Raw genomic sequence first — 22,901 nt, 5'->3', positions numbered from 1 at the left:
TCTTTTTTTCAGGAATATTAAAACAATGTTCATAATTTATAGGCAACATCTGAATTTTGCAAAACCTACCCTCAAGTTCTCCTAAATAAACATTTGTACCAATTGGATATTCTCATATACTTTCAAATTAAAAAATAATTGACTGTGACGACAATAATCACACCTAAAATGCTAAGGGGAGAGCACAACTAGGTCCTGCCTCAACATACTCTTTGAACAACACTAAAGGACTGGGTCGCTAGCTTCTATTGTGTTCCCTAATGTTAGTGCTTAGCAGAATTTTTGTTGGATTAAAATGCAAAATGCATATGTAAACCATCCTAAAAGGTGAACTTTTTGCCCAATTTTTAAAGAACTGATTGTAACCATGCAAAAATATGACTATTTTTGACCTGGAAGGCAATTCTAAAAAATGAAAATAGTTGTTTTAGTTTTTTCTTTAGGATATTTAATAAAAATATTTTCAATAGATTATTTTTAGTTGAACACTTAAAAAAACCCCCAAACTTTCTGAAAGTTTGAGTAACTATTTAAATGAAAAAGGTCTTCTTTATTATTGACCTCATCAGGACTTCGAAACTCTTCCAGCTACTGAAAAGTAAGCTGAATGGTTGCTTCCTCTCTCTTGTCAGAGGAAACATAAGAAAAAAAATGATAACAGACTTTACTACTCTGGGCATGTTAGGTAAAATGCCCATTTTTTTCAAAATGTTAACCAGTCTCGAGATGAGTTCTGAGGATTTGACTCCTAAAAAAATGCTTGGAAACTTGGGAGCTATGGATCCATCCCAGGCACTCTGGGCTTCCTGGCAAGAATGGGCCACAAAGATCTGTTTTGCACAAAGTTACTACTCAGGTTTAATTTAGCAGAACTGAAAAAATTTTAACCACAAAGCTTACATTTAAAAGGAGATACATGTAAACTGAATCTAAGAAATACCCTAAGGAAGAGCAAAACACTTTGTCTCTGAGAGAGGAATAGCAGAAAGAACCCAAGGAAGTTCAAAAACTTGGCACCAATCATATGGTTCTCAAAGGTAGGAAATAATAGTATTGGGTTAAAATTATACTGGAATTTTGGATCTGAAAAGGGATTTACAGGTCTAATCCAAATCCCTCAATTTATAGATGATGAAACTTGAGGCCTGTTTATTCATTCAACAACATTTATTATGTGCCTACATGCTCAATGCTGGAAATACAACAATGAACAAGACAAGACATGGTCCAAAGAGGGAATGTGACTTGCCCAAATTCACTAAGCAAGTTAGCAACTAAACGGGCTGCTTGCACTCAACTCCAAATTGTCTAATAATATACAATCTTTTCTGTACCTGAAAATACACTAAGCATTTGATGAAGGAGCTGTGCAAAGATAAGATTTTCATATACAATTGATGTAATAACATTCTGTAATAAGGTATATGTTTATATTATATTCAGTGTTAAAACCTACATAAAATAACGAGTTTTTTAATTAGCAAATGAAATGGTAATTTCCTTGGAAGTGCTTTCTAATTTCTAGTTTACTACGTATTCCATGTGCAAATTTTGACAATCCAAATTTTGAAATTTTTTAATATGATTTCTGATTGTACAACTATGACTCTTACTACATTCTGGCTGCTTTGAATTTCAACTTTTATGCAATCTGTGTTCTAATATTTTAGTTATTTTCAGTAAATAACTATTTTAAAGGATTCTAACCATTAACCAGTTTACCCACCTTATTCATTCATAGCTTAACCAGCGTGGTAGCTTTAGTGTACGTAATATAATCAGAGATACAGCTTTTAAAATGTCCTGCATTGGAACTTATTTTTTTCTTTTTTCTTTTTTGGCAGTGCCACACAGCATGCAGGATTGTAGACTGTAGTTCCCCCACCAGGGATCAAAACTGTGCCCCCTGAAGTGGAAGCCCAGAGTCCTAACCACTGGACCGCAAGTGAGTTCCCTTTTTTAAAAAAATATTTATTTATTTTTGGCTGCATTGGGTCTTCTTTGCTGCCCACAGGCTTTCTCTAGTTGTGGCGAGAGGGGGCTACTCTTTGTTGTGGTGTGCAGGCTTCTCATTGCGGTGGCTTCTCTTGTTGCAGAGCATGGGCTCTAGGCGCACAGGCTTCAGTAGTTGTGGCGCATGGGCTCTAGAGCACAGGTTCAGCAGTTGTGGCACATGGGCTTAGCTGCTCCGTGGCATGTGGGATCTTCCCGGACCAGGGATCGAACCCGTGTCCCCTGCGTTGGCAGGCAGATTCTTAACCACTGTACCACCGGGGAAGTCCCCAATTTCCTTTAATTTTTTTTTTGAACTCATTTCTTTAAAAGAAAACTCATGTACCTCATTTCAAAATGAAAAATGGCACCTATAATAGGATAATAAAAGGGAAAATAAGAGTTTGGAACCAATCTTTTGTTGTTGTTTTTTTTTTTGCTGATTTAATAACCCCAAGAAAGCAACAGGGAGTTCTCTAACATAGGAGAGGATAGGAGCCCTAATAGAAGCAATACTGCAGCCTCGGCATTCTTTAATTAAAACAATCCAGGGCTTCCCTGGTTCGAGCCCTGGTCCGGGAAGATCCCACATGCTGCGAAGCAACAAAGCCCGTGCGCCACAACTACTGAGCCTGCACTCTAGAGCCCGTGAGCCACAACTACTGAAGCATGCACACCTAGAGCCTGTGCTCCACAGCAAGAGAAGCCACCGCAATGAGAAGCCTGCGCACCACAATGAAGAGTAGCCCCCGCTCGCGGCAACTAGAGAAAGCCTGTGTGCAGCAACGAAGACACAACGCAGCCAATAAATAAATAAATAAATATTTAAAAGATTGCTAAAAAAAAAAACCAACCAAAATCCAAAAGAAAAGGTGTTGTAACTTACTGAAATAAAAAGGTTTTGAGACACTCCTGATATATGAGATATCCTGATTGGATATTCCAACACCTCTGAGAATCAATAGTGGGGAAGATGAGGGGATTTATAAGCTACCTCTGCTATACTACCAACATTACAATATGGAGCTCTAAGGTTGATTTTCCATCCTCAGACTCTACAAGGCTCTCCTACTGCTGCACTTCTTTCCCCTGGCCATTCACTCCCTGTTATTATTTGTGCTTCCTCCCTACATAATAAGCTCTACAGAGGACAGGCACTGGATACTATCCATCTCTGTATCTTACCTTGAATCACAGCACATAGCTGATATTCAATAATTGTAAAATGAAACCAGAGATGGTAACCAGAATTTAAAAATTGGTAACACCTATCCTAATTCATATATCCACACTCTGAAACTAACTGTAATAATAAAAATTAAAACTACATCCGGAACATGTGGTTCTACTTCAAATATCAGGGAATCTTAAATGGCAGGGCAGGACTAAGAATTTTGAAAGGTCTAGTTACACAAAAACCCACAGTGCATGCTGCTCTAAAAATATCAACCACTTCTTTTTAAATAGGAAAAATCAATTTCAAGCCGCAGATAATGAAAGATAGAAGAAAATTGTCAGAAATAAAGGAAACATTAAGTGGAAAAAAAATGACAAGATAATTTTATCTCTGGATTAAGACTTATTTTAATATACATAATGTATAGTACTTCATATAATTTATTAATGTCATTTTCTATAGGACACTGTAATTAATTCAGTGACATCAATATTGACCTCATACAGACAAAGGATGAAAGCTGGGTTTTCTTGTGTACCAAATACAAAACATGTGCTGAAGAGTTATCACATACAACAGTTATACGAGATCAACTTTAAGGATGACTCAAGTTTACAGTAGTTGCTTCACACGGTTCTCCCTCAAGACTTGGATGTCACCCAGTGTTGCCATGCTTGTGCAAATGCCATCTCTGGCTTGCCTGACTACCTCCTTTTGCCAGCCCCACTTTTGCCTGTTTTACTGCTGCCACTGCTAGATTTGCCAGATGATTTTGAAGAGAAGAGTCTTGTCATGAACTCAGAAACATCAGGCAATTCATGATTGGAATTCAGCATATTCATTGACTGCTCCATCTCCTGTGGGAAGACAAAGCACAATGATATGAAAGGCACATGTCATTTAACAACACTTCCCTTAAGGAAGGAGGAGAGAAATAGAACAGGTAAAAGGTACTGGTTCTGAGCAATGATGTAATGTCATACCCAACAGCATTTCAGAAACCATGTTTCATGCCTCCTTTATATCACTAAGCATTTCAACCCTTAGTAAATGTCCGATAAGTGTTGCCTGGGGTTTGATTCGGCTTATATAGCCGAATATATATATAAATAAAGGGCATTTTCTCGGATAATGGACATATGTGATCATATTCCTGCCACCTTATTTTGTTTTCTGATCAGAATGCTTTCTTATTGTTTTAACAAGTGTTTTCTTAAACTCATGTTTTTTCTAGATGCATATAACCAGAACATCAATCTTTAACCATGTATCAAGTTATCAGAAAAGTCTGGAAGGTAACTGTAGCATTTCCAAGACTTGATTCTTAAGGGCCTTAGTAGTAAATCTATGAATACTGTATGACTTGGGTGACCTCAGTTACAGCATCTAAAGCAAGCAACACCAATGTTAAAATGTTACAAACAGTCACTGGCAGGACCTAAGGACATGGCACTTTTATTTTGAGGTTCTTGTCCTCCCCCTTACTGAGCCAACAATCTATAAAGTACTGTTCCATTTTTGACAATATTAATGTAATGTCTGCTTCATTTGAATTATATGTGACATTCCAAAAGTGAACTTAAAATTGTATTAGTTCGGACATGAAAAAAATAGCAAATACTCTATTATCTATTATTTAAAATTGAATTTTTTGTTCAATTATTAGCTTGGGCTTTCTCCCCAAATGTAGAATATATACATGAGTTTTCAGGGAGAAAGCACCTTTACAAATATGGCCAGGAAAGAAACATTATGTTAACATGCCCTAGTAATCAAGAATTAAATGTTTATTTTAAATATAACAGGTGTTGAGTCCCCGCAAAAATATATCATCAACTCTATTTTTGAAGCTGTTCAATTCTGAAGCTCTTGAATGAACAACTTTTTACACTGCTTACTATATATGCAAAGCATTTTGCAAGAAATGAATTTTTAATCCAATGTGACTTCTAATGTTTCCTTCTATTGATACCACAGAGTTAACTGCCTTAACAGATACAAGGATATAGGATGTACACTTTCTGACCAACACTGAGGCAAAGATGCCAAAATTTAGCAATAATACATTTTGAAACATCATGAAGTTTTCTTTTTTCATGAAGCTTTTTCTGCCATTCCAGCTTGGGATAAGTGTCTTACCTTCTACAGAACTTAATCACCTAGTACCTCAGCAAACATTTTTTATTTATGTATATCTTATTTTTCCACTTAAACCCACACATGCGCACATACACACAAACACAATCCTCTGATGGCAAGAAGAGTGCTTTATAAATCCATTCTACTTCCTACATTTAACTGGACTATGAGCTTGTTGACAACAGGGAGGACATATAATCCATTTTTGTATCCCCTGTATCCAGAACGTAAAAATTGATTAATAAATGTTTATTCAGTGATGAATAAAGTGTAAATACATATATATTAAGTACAACAGAAAAACCTGGAATTCAGGAGATATTTGTTGATGGTTTTTGGGTGGAAGAATAGATAATTTTTTTCTTTTAATTCTGAAGATTTTATACGGAAGCAAATATTTAAAAGAGACAAAGTGGTGGCACTAAAAATTTGAAGCATCTTACTTGGCAACTCCTCTCCCCTTTGCCAAACAGTATGATCTTGCGGTAGAGAGTTTGAAAACCACTATTCTATTTTTCTCCCTTGGTCTATCCGAATTTCTTTTGTGTGTCTGAACACATAAACTAAATGTGTACTTTGAAGAGTTTTGTAAAGTAAAGATAGATTATAAGAAGCTACCATTTTGCGAAATATTTGGATTAGGTATACCAGAATTATTATGCTTTTCAATTATTAAACAAGCGAGGTGCAAAGAGGCAAGTACTAAGCAGAATGTTTTAACTATATGAAAAGACCCAGGCTTTTATCAGGCAGAACCAACTGAATTTATCTGGTCCAGTGGAAACAATTAATTAAATGCCAGGAACATAATACTGTATCAACACAACCTGTAGATGAATTTGGCTTGGTAATTAGGATAAGGCTGAACAAACCCAAGCCATTCAGCCACAACGGACAGACCAGGCATCAGAACATGGTTCAGTCATCTTACCCGCCTCATGTCAGGATCACTTGTGTTGACCACTTTGGGCAGAAGCACAAATATCAATAATGGAAGAACCATCATCATAACCTGTGAAAGAAAAAAATTCAGAAAATGTTTTTCCTACTTAACTGCAGAACAACATCTGCACTTAACAACCAATGATGGAATTAAATATTGTAAACAGAATAAAACTAGCAGCCACCACTTCAATTCTACTGAACAAGCCCTGGTGACAGCAAGGTGCTCCTCAGTATCTGACTGTTGTAATATAAGAGTCTTACCTATAAGTGTGTGGACTTTATATAGACACCTTGCTTCACGTCTGTGCTACCTATCATTTTGCAGTTTAGAGTTTTATCTAACACAAATAGTTTGCAAACTGAACTATTCATTCACTTTCTTCAGTCTGCAGTCTGGCATTGAGATTGGTGATCCTGATGGCCAGTTGGATCCACAAGTCTTTCCAGATGACTTGTGGTTCTCGGAGAAAACACCACATCCCCCCTCTAATGTACAATATACCACTAGGCAACTACTATAGCAGACAAGTTTTAAAAAATGACCTAGGAGTTTCTACCACTGCATGTTCCCATGGAATTTCAGAAATGAGAACATGGAAGATATTTCTCAATTAGCTTTGGAGTCTCATTGCTAACTTCACCCATCCACTCTACCCTCCTGCCTCTTTATGCCTAACTGCAGATTCCAGGTATTAATTTATTCCTCTCAAAGGAGGTACAGCCTGAAACGTCCCTATTTGTGTTCTAAATAGCTATCAGCAAGAAATATGATCAACATTTAGATAATTCTAAGGTAATAATTCAACTTTCAAAAACAGCAAAGAAAAAAAAGTCAAGCTGTTTCTAAATATGCTATTAGTATTTTATATTAGTGGACACCATAAAATCGTTTCATGAAAATACCAAGTACTTAAATTATTACAGAATAACTTCTCTGTTCATAACACACACACAAAAAAAGCCTTTGTAAAAACCTTACTTCTGCCATCAAGAGGGGAAATTTATTAACTGATGGCACATTCACCAATGGACTAACATTCAGGTAGTATGAAGGATGAGATAGCTAGCTCCGTGTGTGACTTACCACATACTCTTACTCTATTTTAATTTTAAACGTAAGTACTTATCTAATTTCTGCTGCATATTTCAATGTCAAATCTACTGTGCCATTCTCACTACTATCTTTTTCATTATGTATTCCCAAAGCTACTATTTTCATGAAATTCATGAACTGTTCACAGTAATCCTTTGATCCAACAATCTGACTCTAGCTTTCCTTTCACAGGGGTTAGAATTTTTCAACTGCCTGGAAGCAAATTACAGATTAGTAAAGATACTTTATTGTAGCCTGATACATACCATTGGGTTCATCAGAAAGTCTGTCCAGCCCCAAGATTCCCTTTTAATAAAGTAAGAAGGTGGGCCTGAAGATTTCATTTGGAGAGGATAGGGCAGTCTGACCACTTCTGATGTTTTGATGTAATTCACATATCTCGCTCTGATAAAGCAACATGAAAAAAGCATCAGTAACCCTACTAAAAGCATTACTAGTTAAAAGAAATGCTTATATTAGCAATGCCTTATAATTACCTTTAGCTTTTTCCAAAATGCTTTGGCATCTAAACTTTTGATCTTGAAAATCTGATCAAAGTAGCTTTATCTGTATGTCTAAAATACTTAGCAAAATGTAGAGGGAGAACACTAGATTTGGAATCAAGAGACCTAGTTTCTAGCTATAGCTCTGTTATTACCTAGGCCTGTGGTCTTAAGTTCTTAACTTTTCTGGTTATATCAGAAGTTCTCCTGGAATTCTTCTAGCTCTAAAGCTCTTTGATTCTATTTAATAATAAATTTATTTTGTTATAAATATACAAAAATGCTGGAATTTTTTTGATTGTCTGAAACATGCATTGTTGAGTACACCTAATTTTAAAGGGTATTTTGCAAGAAAAACTTAATGATTTAAGAAAGTCCTGCAACAGTGCCATAGGTAACATTACGTTTTTACCAGACATGCCAGTAATTTTAATCAGCCATGTTCAGACATATTCCAGTTTACTTTTTGAAAATTGCCTCCCCTATTTTTTCTACCATTTCCTTCTGGAACTTCTATTAGACACATGTTAGACCTTTTCATTCTTTACTCCACATCTTGTTAAATTCTCACTTTCACAGTGTCCTTTCCTTTAATCTGTATTACTTTCTGGGTAATTTTTCTGATCTGTCTTCCAGTTCATCAAACCTCTGTTCAGTTGCTTAGCACATCCACTGAGTTTTGTAAAAGTTCAATTTTATTCTTTTTTCAAATATCTATGGCTTATTTTGATATTATGGTAAAAGCATTTCTTTTATTTGTTTAAAGCATTTTAAATATACTTTAAACAATTTTATAGTCTATATCCAATAAGCCTACTAACTAGAGTTCTCAGAGGTCTGATTCATCTGCTGACTCCACATACATTGTTTTCTTGGGTATTTTATAAGTTAAGTAGACTTTATTTTTGCATGGGACTGGGACAGAGAGTTATGCATTTGTCTCTGCCAGGAGTGGGGGATTATGACCAGGGGCCACCTTATTAATTGTTCAGATTGGAAGTTTCTGGATCATGCAAGAACAAATTCATATCCAAATTTCAATGAGGGTGTGACTATCAATTTTCAGGATAGATTTTTCCCTCCAAAAGCCAGGGAATCTGATCTTTTGGATTTCAGGCCAAGGGTCAAAGGGGGAACCAAGTCTTAGATCTAATTCTGACTCAAAGCATGCCCAAGGCTTGCCTCCCACCTACACACTGCTAATAAAATCTAAGGCTTTTGGTGAGAGAATAACAAAACCCCCAGGTAGGAAAGTAGTTTACAGTTTATCCTCTGAGGATTTCCCCTACTTTTTTGGGAGCTATACATTTAAAAGGAAATGTTCATCATGCTTTACCCAGCATTTCTAAAATTTTTCATTCTGACAAAATGTCAGAAATGTAAGTCTCACATATATTTGAAACTAACTTATGCAAAATATTGGTCAAGAATACAAAATATTGGTCAAGAATATTAGTATCTTATATGGATCCCTCTTTGTTGTCTACTCTGTCCTCCCCAATTATTAAAATGATAAGGGCCTTGTTTTTTTTACCTATGCTTCAGGCATCCAATCATCAGGGATGGATCTGAGAACATGAATCCAACTGCTGCAACCAGTCCTTAAATACTAAAGCAGGAAGTACTCTTTACCCAAAGTGAAAAAGCAAATAAAACTTTATATTTAGAAAACTAATTGCTTAGACTACTTTATTCAAAATTCAAAGTAAAAAGAATAAATAAAAATAAATTATAGTTTTTAATCGACAAGTATCCCCCTTTAACAACTTTCATTCCCTCCAGTATTCAGTTCTGTTTGTTTTGTTTTTTTGAGCCAGGCCACGTGGCTTGTGGGATCTTAGCTCCCCAACCAGGGATTGAACCCGGGCCCACAGCAATGAAAGTGCAGAGTCCTAACCACTGTACCCCAAGGAACTCCCAGTATTTTCAGTATTTTTAAAAAACTTTTAAACCTATATAAAGTTCATATGGTAAATCTACAAACCACCCCCATCTCCAAGCTTGCAATTCTAAAATACATAAAAAGTCATGATAAGTCCTTTACAGTTTAGATTTTAACATACTAGAGTTTTATACATATATTTTAAAAAACTTTTATGCCTCTAAAAAGACATGAGAAAGTCAATAGCTAATGTGGTTCAGTTACTTTGAAACAATCCATTTATTACATCAAAAATATTTATAAACATATTTGCAAGGTATTACCGTTAATTCATGCTCCACCTTGCTCTCAACAGCCAATAGCAAGAAATATTAGCATTTGGACAAAGTAGAATATTCTGAGACAATTTAATTTCAAAAATAGAGGGGAAAGTAGTTTGTTTCTAAAGAACGTGTTTTTAGTAGCATCACAGTATTGGTTTCGTAATAATATCAAGAATTTAAATTACCACAGAATAACCATCTCTGTTCACTACACATCCTAAAAGAGGAAAAAGAAAACTCTGTCAACAGGAGCTGACTTCACTGGACTAATATGCAGCTGATATTAAAGGATGACACAGCTCAATATATGACTCACTATTTTAATTATAGCATATTTACACATTACGCTTTAAAAACTTTCAATGACCAAAAAAAACAAAGGAAGAGGGAAAGCATTTTAGGAGTAAACACTAACTCAAATATAAATATTACAGTACTAACCGAACATCTCTCTTATGTCAGCTCAATTTGGGGTCTCTACAAATCAACCTAAATATGCTAGGCACATAACGAAAAGGTCAGTAGTAAAATACAGCTCCTCTAACCCCCAAATTATTTTTGCCTTTGCATGACCTCTTCGTTATTACTGCAACATGAAGTAATTCTGTGATAGCTCAAACAAAGAAGAGACATTACCATTTAAAATTGTTTGGTATTTGTCAATTACACCTCAATAAAGCAAGCAAGAAAACTGCTTCCTATACTTCCTGGTCAGATTAGACTAAAGAGAGCACTATTGGCATGAGATTAATAACAAATAAATAAATTGGGGTTATAAGAGCATAAGGCTGAATCTGAACACTGTGGACATCTACACAACTGATTCTAACTTCAAATGGGTTTGTGGTATTACAGGATCAGAGCCTGAATTAGTCCAAAATTCTTTTCACCTCGACTTCAAAGCATGTGTTCATCTACTTAGAACTTCTGAAACTTTTCCCTAGTCTTCCAGCCTCTAATACTGTACTTCTCTTTTTTTTATTATGATCCTCACTTTGAAGTAAACTCCATGATGTAATCTACCATTTTCCAAAGAAATACTAAATTTCCATTGCACACTAAATGTTCCAGACAGGAAAAACTATAGAAATTTCTAGATCAACATCCTATCAAATATACTAAGAGGTATCATCAAAATATCCCAATGATGAGTATTTTCAACTTAGAAAATTTAAATTATTTCCAACTTTAATAATCACATTTCAATTAAAACTTTCACAGTGCTTTTGCTCCTATAGTAAGTAACCTTACCTCTTCTCTATATAATCATATTAGCAGCTTTAAAATAAATATTAAGCCAGAGCAGGAGAAAGTTCAACTGTACAATATTATCAATGCTCAGATTAGAACAATATAAGGATGTTTTAAATATTTTAAGGGATACCTATAGTTTAAATAGGAAACTTTCCAACCTTAACTATAAATTCTAAAAGGAATATATATAATGAGGTATTCAGTAGCCTAGCCTTTGGTAAAAATTAAATCAGTTGTCCTCACCTCATTTTGCCTTTTGAAGTGATATCTACTCGGACAGGATCAAACCTGTAAGCTGGAGAAATAACTTCCACTACATAAGATCCAGAAGGTATATCATGAACCACAAAACTCCCATCTGTCCTGGAACAATGAAATTATCATATTTAGTCACTTCTGATCAATAGCTTATGCTTTTCTTATGTTTTAAACCATCTGTTAACTCCCAAACCAACACCTCCCAAAACGACAGTCAGAGTAATTAGCAAAAAAAAAAAAACCCCAAACTGGCAAGAGTTGTCCCACATTTCAGCTTCCATAATTAACACTGCACGAGTTCTGAAAACGCCCCAGACCATTCCACAGAGACATAGAAAGTACTTCTATTCCTTCTGTGAAATAGAGTGACAGGTGACAGGAGCACAGGTCCAATTCTAAAGCCATGTCTTTATTCAAGGGAATGAATAATATATGTCATTCCTACAAGTTTAGGGGTCCAATTTTGCAGATCCCCTCCAACAATTTCTTAATTAAAAATGGCCTTTTTTCCTAGGTTTAATTTGCATTTTGTTTTCTTTCCTTTTTTTCGGAAAAGGTAATTAAGTACTGTTTGTTCCACTTGTTACAAATAGTTCCCATCTACCTTGGTTACTTCTTTTTGGGTACGTAGAAATTTAAAATGTTTATGTAGTTAAAACCATCCACCTTTTCCTTACTGCTTTCTTCTAAACTTCTAGACTTAGAAAACCACCCCATCAAGAACTGATAATTTCATGTTCACAGACCAAAATTAATTTGTTTTGCTAATGAGAAACTGCCATTCCGAGGAAAAAGAAGTTTCTGTTTCAGGAGAACAAATGGTTCTAAAGGGATTGACTTTATCAGAGAATTGCCAGTCTCACAATAATGTTAAAATAATGCTCCTTAAATCATTAGGCTCTTTCACAGTTAAAGGAATAGCTGATTCTGTCACATCCACAATGTTTACTAAAAAGTAAGAGGAAAAAGTTCCTTACTACTTCAAAGTACACACTGAGCTGAAACAGAATCGAAGTGCAAACATCAAGTTAACTTCTTCCTGAGCTGGATGTCTTCTATTTGCCCTTCAGATCATTCTCCACCTGTCTCTCCCCACAGCAGGAAGGGAAGAAAATGAGCTTAGTATACTTCCCCCCCCCAGCTCGCTCCCGTGAGAGGCCCCTAACTGGCTTTGTCAAGGGACACAGCTCCTTTCAAGGCAGTTCTTTCCTCTTTTCTAGGTTCCAGTAACCTTTACTTCCCCACCTCCTTTCAGGCTTAGAGGTGACAATAGCCTTGAGGTTGTAAACTCTGGAGTACTGCATAATCTGGTTGTTTCCCTACACCATGACTACCCTGGTTAATCCTTTCATTAAACTTTCCTTGAATTATTCAGTTTCTTGATGGGATCCTAACTTAATGAATTTCAAAACATTTTCCTAGGTCCAGAAAAAAGAGCATTAATTCCAGCACAACACAAATAATAGCAGAACTAATGGCGTAAAGAAAAAGCAAATATATTTTTCCTCCTAAGGTAAATATTTTGCTTTAAAAGATAACATAGACATTGTATAATGAAATTTTAAAACTTGGCTTTTAAAATGTACTCTACAATACAATGACCTTGTTGGACCCTGATTTGAAAGAACAATCACATAAAACTATTTCTGAGATAAGTGGGAAAACATAAAAATGGACTGGGTATTAGATGATATTATGGCATTATCATTTCTTTTGTCAAATCCATAACGGTACTGTGGGGTTTTTTTTTAAGTCCTTATCTTTCAGAGATATATAGTAGTGTTTTTACAAGTGAAATTATATTATGTTTAAGATCATCATATTAAAATATTCCAGAAAGAAATTAATGAGGTGCAGAGGAGATATAAAATCAAACAGTAAATTGTGATGGGTTCCTAAGCTATTCTGTTTATTTTAGTGTATGTCTGTAATTTTCCATAAGAAAAAGTTCAAAAAATTATAGTATGTAATCTTACGTATAGTACATAATGCATAGCACATAATTTCAAAAAACTGAAAACTACCTAAGTGCCCCCAAACAGAGGACTAGATAAATAAATTATGGTTTACATACACAGTGATGAGAGCAAGAAGTGGCATGGGAGTCCTCAGTTGAAACTCCCCTGATGTCCATTTAGCCAAGTCCCAAGCCACCTCCAATAAGCATAAACATAGTCAAAATTGCATGTTACTTATGCATAACAGGTACAAGACAAATTACCTATCCCTCTTCCAAAAAGGTTGCCACCATAAGCTCTTCATATTAATTCTCAATTAACCTTTCTACATACAAATGAAATAACATGAAATGAAATAACATGAAATGGTATCAGAAGCTGCTCACAAAATATTAAATGAAAAAAAAGCAGGTTACAAAGCACTGTATATTGTATATTACTATTAAAAACGTAGGTCATGTGATTCCAAAGAGATACAATAAAATGCTAAGGCTTGTTATCTCTACTTTGTTTACATTTTCTTCAATAGACATATCACATATATATTATTTTCAAATAAAAATAATAAATGTTTATTTTAAAAAACTGTATACTGCAGAAGAAAAAAAAGAGGTCAAATGGTTAATTATGGCTAATTTTCTAAAGCTTAATGAGTTTTATTATTAAAAGTTCATTTATTAGGGTAAAACTTAAAGAATGCCCTAATGCCATATTTGTAATAATATACAGCACTTTAAAAATGATTGTAAAAAAAAAAAATGATTGTAAGCTTGTCACTATTTATTAATCTGAGGTTGAAATTCTCATTCAAAGGCACCTGGATACTCTGAATATTTCCAAAACAGATTTAGAATTAAATGTCCACACTTAAATTGTCTGGTTTTCAGATACCACTTGCTGGTATACAAACCTACCAGAGAAACGCTTCCTTTACCAAATGAATTTTCAGTTCAAAGTTTCACTTTCCAAGCAGCAATTGAAAGATTTAAAACATTATACTTGTGCCTAGACATCTGAAAAGCAGGCTGCTGCAGAACTGGACTGCTAATAAATCTACCACGTCTTTTAATATAGGCTCAAATCCTATTTCTACTAACAGCTAGAAAGGACAGAAGGGAGTAAGCAAGCACTGTGGAGTCTCACATAAATGACAATAGTGATGTCGCAAATCCCTCGATGAATTCAAGTGTAAAAAAGAAGAACAATCTCACCTCCAGGCAAAAAAGGTGCTTTGATTAGGGACTTCAGGGCCCATTAATTTTAGAAGCAGCAACATTAGCCTCCCAGTCTGTGTCATCACGAAAAGCCCTGTGGGCTTTGAGAATTCCCACTTGCTTAGTATCTTTCTACACAACATGAAGCTACCAAAAGACTGAAATGGATGCAAAAAGGGGCCAGATTCCAGGGAAACCAGATGAGATGCAAAAGAAAGAATTCAGCAAAAGACAAATAAGGGGTCCATCTGTGCCCAGGGCCCAGGAGTGGTCGTCCCCATTCAGGGCCAAAATGGAGTTGAAGATAACCGACTCCACTGCTCCGGCCCTGGGACGAGCGCCAGCCATCCTCATTTCTGAGGTACGGGACCGGGAAGGGGAAAGCGTCGACTGCCTCGCAAGGGTCACCCTCGGACAGCGACGTCGTCAGGTCTTGACACTCAGCTCCACTATGGGGAATTCCCTCCCGGCTCCCAACCCAACCACTTTCGCGCTGCCCTCAGGATGCTCACTTAAGAAAGCCGACGTGCTCTTCTCCGTCTACCAGCACTCGGGCCGCCGAGATCCAGTCCTGGGGCTTCACACCAGGAACAACCGCACGCCCCTCAATCTTGAAGCGATCTCCGATACTGACCCCACTCCCTCCTGAGCCCTCGGAGGTAGCCCCAGACACCTCCGAGCTCTGGGCATCCCTTGAGAGCATCAGCAGAAGGAAGGAAAAGAAGCCCCACACTGCGGCCGCCATGACTGCAGCTCTCGGCGGTTAGGCCGGGAGCCCCGGAAGCCCTCCCCGTCTCTCGCCGTCGCCGTCTCCGCAGGCTGATGTCGTCATCCCTGCGCGCCGGGTTCGGGCACCAGCTGTGGGCTCAAACCCGAGCGCAGGAGTCTTAGCTAATCCACTTGCGTGGCGGAAGAGTTGCGGATACCTTCGCGCGCTCCTGGTTGGAGTGCGGCGTGAAGAGTGCCGCTTAAGGGGGCCGCCCACAGGTGAAAGTGAGGTGTGTGTTGCTGTGGCCGCCGGGGGCTGAGGACCTCACGCGAGTGAAAGATGATTAAAACCGAGAGGAACGAGGATCTTAAGTAGCGTTTGCAAACGAGGCGCCGACTTAGGTAGAAACAAGTCCGGAAGAGAGCGTTTAAAAAGCTTCTAGATTCCCCAAGACGTATTAAGATGAAAAGGCTCCCGCTTGAGTGTTTGAAGGAGATACCACCTCTGCATAGAAAAATAGCTGGAAAAATACGTAAACTGTTTACTAAGGGCTGCGTCTGGTGAAAAGGGAAGGAGTTGGAGGACATTTATCTGCATTTATTTATCTATAATCCACCATTCGTCCAGTTTTGAATGCTTTACTGTGATAACAGATGAGTGGGGGGAACCTGCCAATGTTGATCAAGAGGGCTAAGCCAAGATTTCAGAGAACATCTGCTCCAATCCTTAAATTTCTTGATGATAGAAAGGAAAGTGGCTTGACCAGGGTTTCTGGTGGCCTTAGACATTGCCACTCTTAGAGTTAGCTTCCCAGAGAGGAGTAACCAAAAATTGAAAAAAGATAAAAGAGCCGAGGACTCTGAACCCCTGGCGTGGGGTAGTGACGCAGCCCTCGGGGACCACCCCATACTCTCTTCTGAGCGTCGGCATCTGCTGCTTTAGGGGTACTTTCCCCGAGTCTTCTGAAGATGGCCACTTCTTCACATTTAATCTTTGGAAGGAGGAGGGATGCTCTAAAAAAGATCATGTGCTACAACCCTCCCCATCAACACCAACCGTCAAAACTATGCTAAATTATAAAGTTAAATTTCACTTTTCTAAAATGATACAAATATACAGAAATAGAAATAGCTTCATCCCAAATTTTTCTTATTTTCTTTCACATATTTTTGGTGACACTGCTTTGCTGGTGTCTAAGGCACACGTTCAGTTTGACTAACAGGTCATCAGTGTTGGTCTTAATACTCCAGGTAGAAGCTGGGAAGTTTACTTTTTCTGTGGGGCAAATGGTGGGAGAGGACCAGCAGCACACAGGAACTGAACCCTCTGTATCCCCATTTCTGCCTTTCTCTTTCTGCCCCTACCTTATAGTCATTCTAATACAAAAGTATCCACTGATTTGACCCCTCAATTGCCAGGCTTATACCTCCGCAGAGGCGTTAGATGGAGGAGAGAAGCCTAAGTAATGTTTTCAGGTGGTGTGAAATTCTATTATCTCTCGTGTTTTCCAGGTAAACCACAGGAATTGCATAGATATTCAGCTCCAAATTATACAAGAGTTATTCCATAAAGTAGCCCTTGGACTCGTGCCTTATGAAAGAAACTATAATTATAATGAAATAATTGAGAAAGATTTTGTACTGGACTTGCTCTGTTTGCCCAGTCAAATCCACTTTCTACCCTTCACTCTGCATTGTGCCCTGGAAGGCTGGACCTTGAAGGACTGCAAAAGCTTGGTTCCTTTGCCCTCTGAGTGCTTCCAGCTGGGTTCAGCCAATAGGAAGTATGAGTAGGACATCCCTTTCAGTTTCCCTTACCAATGCCCATACTTCCAAGAAAGTTTAATGAAGGGATAATTTACAATCACCATTTAAGTCTTCCATCTATTTCCTCAAAGGTCCTGACCCATGTGGATTTCAGGCAGACCTAGTTATCTTAATTATGGAAAATACTGTTAAAGTGAGAGGTGATCAGTTTATCATTCAGGATTTTTGCTTTCTCTTCCTTTTTTGCTCCCTGGTTCTTGGCTTCTTCATATCATGGCCACAAGGGGGTGAGCAAGGATAGGGACAGAGGCAACACTCAAAAAAACCACACAAGGAATTTTTATAAATGTTGGATTATACCAACTGAGGTTGACTCTGGGTTTTACAGGTAATCTTTCTTTTCTTTTTCAGAGTTATGTGTCTGATTTTTTGAAATATTTTTATAATCATAAATATATTATAAATATATAAATTATTAAAATATAAAGCTATTTTTAAAAATAAAAGAAGCTAAAATTGCTAAACTATATATAATAGAATTTACTTTGAACTCTTAAAATTTGAATCAGCCAAAAAACAGTTGCCATTCTTATCTAGGGTTTTGATGATCACTTAAAGTGGCATCTTTGGTGATGATTTTGATCTTTTTTCCCCATCTCAGTATTCTGCTTGTCAGCATCTCTCAGTGTCACGGTGCTTTTCAAACTATTCTTCACACTTTGGCTGTCATAATAGGTTATAAGGTGTGATGACAAAGTAATGGGGATCATACCCTTAGCTGCTTTGCTTATATTTAAGTCAGTGGGTTTATTTTTAAAAATAGAGTAATACTACCTGAATGCTTGGGAAACTTTAGCTGTGCTAATCCCCAAATACCCTGCTACTTACTTTAAGTGATTTTTGCCCTTTGAGTTTTCAAACCTCATTTACTTCAAGTAGATTAGCTAATCTTTTTCACTCAAGTAAACTGGAGCCAATTTAAAAATGCCTATCATCCACTAGGACCCGAGGTTTGGCTTTCTCAAGTTCCCTATGGAAGCCTTCTGAAATGGACTTAGATGGAGTTCAAGAGGCATCTAACTTGCCTTAATGTCCTACAAAAATAAATTACAATGGAAAGATTTCACTTTTCTTGTTTTACCCTAAATTCTCATCCCTTCTACCAAATTCTGTGAAAAAATAAGTAAAATAAAGTAGGGAAGTGTGAAGATACGCTAAACAACTTATAAACATGAGGAGAAAACAATCATCTTTAATATTAAGCAAAGGCAAAGAGGCAAAAATTTAAACATCCCGTGATGTTCTAGCAAGTGTTTTGTCAATGCTAAAATATACATACTGCTAGTTAGTGTATTTGAACAATAGTGAAAGAGAAGCCAAAGTGTTAGAATAAAGGTGTTATGTAACACTTACTGCCCTCTGTGCTTTTGGGTTCTTCAGGCCTGGTAGACCCACTTCCCACTGGCTTGTGGCTGCAGTGTAGGAATGTTCAATGCACCACAGGAACCAAGGCTAAGGGATTGGCTCCAAGCCCAGTCACAGTACCTGAGAAGTAACGGTAGTTGAACTCTAGGCTCAAACAAGTCATCCCAAAGTCTTCCTGGTGCCTTCTCTGTGTTGCCTGCCTCACGTGCCAGCCCTTACAAACCAGTAGCCTTCTATTTACATCTGTGCATAATAAGCCTGAAAGTTGGATAGTCTTCATGCCTTGATTTGAGTCTAACTGCCTTTTTAAAAAATAATTGTGGTAAAATACAATAATATAAAAGTTACCATCTTAACCATTTTTTAAAAATATATTTATTTATTTTTGGCCACATTTGGTCTTCGATGCAGTGTGCGGGCTTCTCATTGCAGTGGCTTCTCTTGTTGCGGAGCACGGGCTCTAGGCGCACAGGCTTCAGTAGCTGTAGCACGTGGGCTCAGTAGTTGTGGCTCACGGACTCTAAAGCACAGGCTCAGTAGTTGTGGTGCACGGGCTTAGTTGCTCCGCGGCATGTGGGATCTTCCCGGACCAGGGCTCGAACTCATGTCCCCTGCATTGGCAGGCGGATTCTTAACCACTTCACTGCCGGAGAAGTCCATCTTAACCATTTTTAAGTGTACAGTTCAGTAGTGTTAAATGTATTATTTACATTGTTGTGCAACCAATCTCCAGAACTTTTTGAACATGCAAAACTGAAACTCTATACCCATCAAATAATTCCCCATTTCCTCAGGCCCAAGCCTCAGGAACTACCATTTTACCTTCAGTTTCTATGAATTTGACTACTCTAGATAGCTCACGTAAGTGAAATCATACAGTATGTGTCTTTTGTGACTGGCTTATTTTACGTCGTATAATGTCCTCAAGGTTCATCCTTATTGTAGTATGTCATAATTTTCTTCCTTTTTAAGACTGAATAATATGCCATTGTATTTATGTACTACATTTCTTTTTAATCCAACTGTTGATGGACTTTTGGATTGCTTCCACCTTTTAGCTATTGTGAATAGTGGTGCCGTGAACATGGGTGTACAAATATGTATTCAAGTCCCTGCTTTCACTTCTTCTGAGTACATACCCAGAAGTAGGATTGATGGATTATATGGTAATTATACGTTTAATTTTTTGAATAAGCACAATACTGTTTTCCCTAGCAGCTGCATCATTTTACATTCCCATTAGCAATGCACAAAAGTTCCAGTTTCTCTGCATCCTCCACAACACTTATTTTCTGTTTTGTTGTTGTTGTTTTAAATAGCCATCCTAGTAGATGAAAAGCAGTATCTCATTGTGGTTTTGATTTGACTAGTGCTATGGTCTGTATGTTAATGTCACCTCAAAATTCATATGTTGAAATCCTAACTCCCAAAGGTGATGGTATTAGGAGGTGGGGCCTTTGGGAGGTGATCTGGCCATGAGGATAGAGCCATCATGAATGGGATTAATGTACTTACAACAGACACCCCACAGAGATCTCTAACCCTTCCCCCCATGTGAAGACTCAGTGAGAAGATGGCCATCTATGAACCAGGAAGCAGGACTGCCTCAGAGCAAGACCATGCTGGTGCCTTGATCTTGGACTAACCAGTCTCCAGAACTGTGAGAAATAAATTTCTGTTGTTTATAAGCTACCCAGTCTGTGCAACTTTGTTATAGCGGGACTAAGACAACTAGTGATGTTGAATATCTTTTCAAGTGCTTGTTAGCCATCTGCATATCTTCTCTGGAGAAAAGTTTTTCAAATCCCTTGCCCATTTTTCAAGAGACTTGTTCTTTTGTTGTTGACTTGTAGGAGTTCTTCATATAACTGGATATTAACTCCTTATCAGATATATGACTTACAAATATTTTCTCCCATTCCATGAGTTCCCTTTTCATTCTGTTGATAGTGTCCTTTGATGTATTACAAAAGATTTCCATTTAGATGTGGTCCAATTTGTTTATTTTTACTTTCGTTTGGTGTTATCTCTAAGAAACCGTTGCCTAATCCAATGTCATGAAGCTTTTCCCTTGTGTTTTCTTCTAAGAGTTTTATTACTGTCTTTTTTGACCATCTTCCACATTTTCTGGATGATTTCTCTGCTGCTTGTAAAATCTAAACTACTCATTTTTGATGGGTAGAGCTGTTGATTAAGGATTTGTTTTTTAAACTCAATTGTATTACTTTTGGAGAAGTCCTCCCTATTAGAATGCAGAATATTTCCTAGGTACAGAGTCTTCTAAAACTGACAGTGCTTCTCAATTTTCCCATGCATACATATCACCTGAGGATTTGTAAAATGCACATTCTGATTAGCAAGTCCAGGGTAGGGCCTAAGTTGCTGTCCTATGGACTATACTTTGAGTAGGAAGGTGTGGGGGAGAGCTGTGATCATCAAAGTATGGCCCTCTGTTCATGGGTTGTCTATGACAATCTTCCAATTCAGATGCGAAAGTACAAGTTCTTTCTTTAATTCTTATCATGTGACAAGCAGTTCCGTAGAATTTCATATAGCATTAATTGCTATGTTTTGTGAGTTATTAAGAGCCATTAAAATGTGGATCCGTGAGCAACGTTAGCAGAGTATTAGACTTTACAACAGAGCCTTATCATGATTTTAGGGGACCCTAGGCACTCTTGCCTTTGTAGACCCCTTCCTCCATAAAAAAATTTTAAATTCTATTTTATGACTGCATTGGTATAAAGACAGATATAATCCAGGAAGATTCATTATTGTGGAATCATTATTGTTTTATTTATTTTCTTCTATTTTAAAAGATATTAAGACCTTTGTGGGCTCTTAAGAGTATCCTGGGCCCTAGGCACTGTGTCTACTGTGTCTAATACATGAGTTGGCCTTGGTTTACCATAGATTCTAAATTAGAATTCCATGAGGAAGACTGGCAGCCATACAATACTTGGCAGATTGTTGAGCTCCCACAATTAATGAGCAGAGGCAGATAGTTGGAATTCCTGCAATTTTTAGATGGGATACTGTCTGAAACACATTAGCAGTGCTGTGCGTTCGTCATAATTTTCAATTGTTGCTCATCCTAATTTTTGCTTATAATAAATTACTGTTAGTACACTTTATCTGTTAGTTTGTGTGGGAATTAACCCTAGAAAGTTTAATGTACAAATCGATATATTTTTGCCTATAATTTTCCAAAAATCAGACTTTAAGATAAGATACATGTTATTATAGTTCAAATGTCATTCAGTCCCTTTTTGCTAAACAGGTGTATAGTTTCCCACAGTAAAATTTTCAGTTGTCAGAGCTTGTCCATAAGTTCATATTCTTCTCTCATAAAATAAATACAAGTGACAAAATGGTTTTTCTTGTACTTTGTTTTACATCTGAAGAATCAACTTGAATGTTGAAAATGTCATCAATGATGGTAGGAGTCTAGAGAGAACCAGAAGCTAAAAAGGTGGTGGCAAAATATCTTGAATAGGTTGGTTAAAAGTGACAAAAAGAGATCACAATAATTTCAGGAAAGAAGATCCATGATGGAAGGACAAAAGTCTGGACGCATCAGGGGAGATAGAGGAGAATACTGGTCTCTCACTCTGGCCCCAGGAAAAGGATATTGGAGAAGGGACTGTCTCTTGGACACAGCTAACCTTTACCATAAATTGTAATTGAACTGCAGATTTTCTATGCTAGTATATGCTAATATAGAGTGTTGTTTCCATCTGTGATTAGTGTATTAAAATTTCTTTCACCCTGGCCAGCCCATCTGAATGGTCATATTAGTAACTAACATTTGTCTTGCTTATCTCCTAAAATTTGGACTTTATATCCAAGAGTACCTACAGCAAGGAAGTCCTAGGAAAATGTCTCTTCCCAACACTGACCTAACTTACTATCTTAGCTTCTACCTGTATTTGACTCTCATTGAATCCAGACCATTAAAAGTTAACATTGGTGGCAACTGCACCACTGGTTAGTGACACATTCGCTGTTTTTCTCTTGGGCTCCAGATCAAGTTCTGGTCTGTGGGAAAGGATGGTGAAAAGGAAACGTATATCTCAAAGAAGGAATGTTAGAATCAGAAGTTCTTGAGCAGTGAGGACACAAACGTTCTTTTTCTTTTGAGCTTCAAAGGAACAAATGAATCATAGGAACTTGATGTACAGTATATTTCTCGTTTAGAAGAGACATATTAACAACTACCAGGTTTTTAGAAGGTTCTGAACAACTCACAGAGAAAGTAAACAA

General features: G+C 37.2%; 1 protein-coding gene across 2 annotated transcripts; it reads right to left on the bottom strand.

The window, feature by feature from the left end:
- Window positions 1-3,551: 3,551 nt before the first annotated feature.
- EMC7 (ER membrane protein complex subunit 7) lies at window positions 3,552-15,607 on the bottom strand. Of its 2 annotated transcripts, XM_060146892.1 has the most exons (5): window positions 15,251-15,579; window positions 11,552-11,671; window positions 7,613-7,751; window positions 6,240-6,320; window positions 3,552-4,026 (listed from the first exon to the last, which is right to left on the bottom strand). In XM_060146892.1, exons 1-5 carry the CDS (start codon window positions 15,481-15,483, stop codon window positions 3,874-3,876), a joined length of 726 nt encoding a protein of 241 aa, XP_060002875.1. In that variant the 5' UTR covers window positions 15,484-15,579; the 3' UTR covers window positions 3,552-3,873. The 2 variants fall into 2 exon arrangements, with proteins under 2 accessions (XP_060002875.1, XP_060002883.1); XM_060146900.1 differs by lacking the exon at window positions 11,552-11,671 and having other exon boundaries at window positions 15,251-15,607.
- Between the last annotated feature and the right edge of the window lie 7,294 nt (window positions 15,608-22,901).

Source organism: Lagenorhynchus albirostris, chromosome 1, assembly GCF_949774975.1.
Source record: "Lagenorhynchus albirostris chromosome 1, mLagAlb1.1, whole genome shotgun sequence".
In the NCBI taxonomy this organism is placed as follows: Eukaryota; Metazoa; Chordata; class Mammalia; order Artiodactyla; family Delphinidae; genus Lagenorhynchus; species Lagenorhynchus albirostris.
This window is presented reverse-complemented; position numbering and strand designations above follow the sequence as displayed.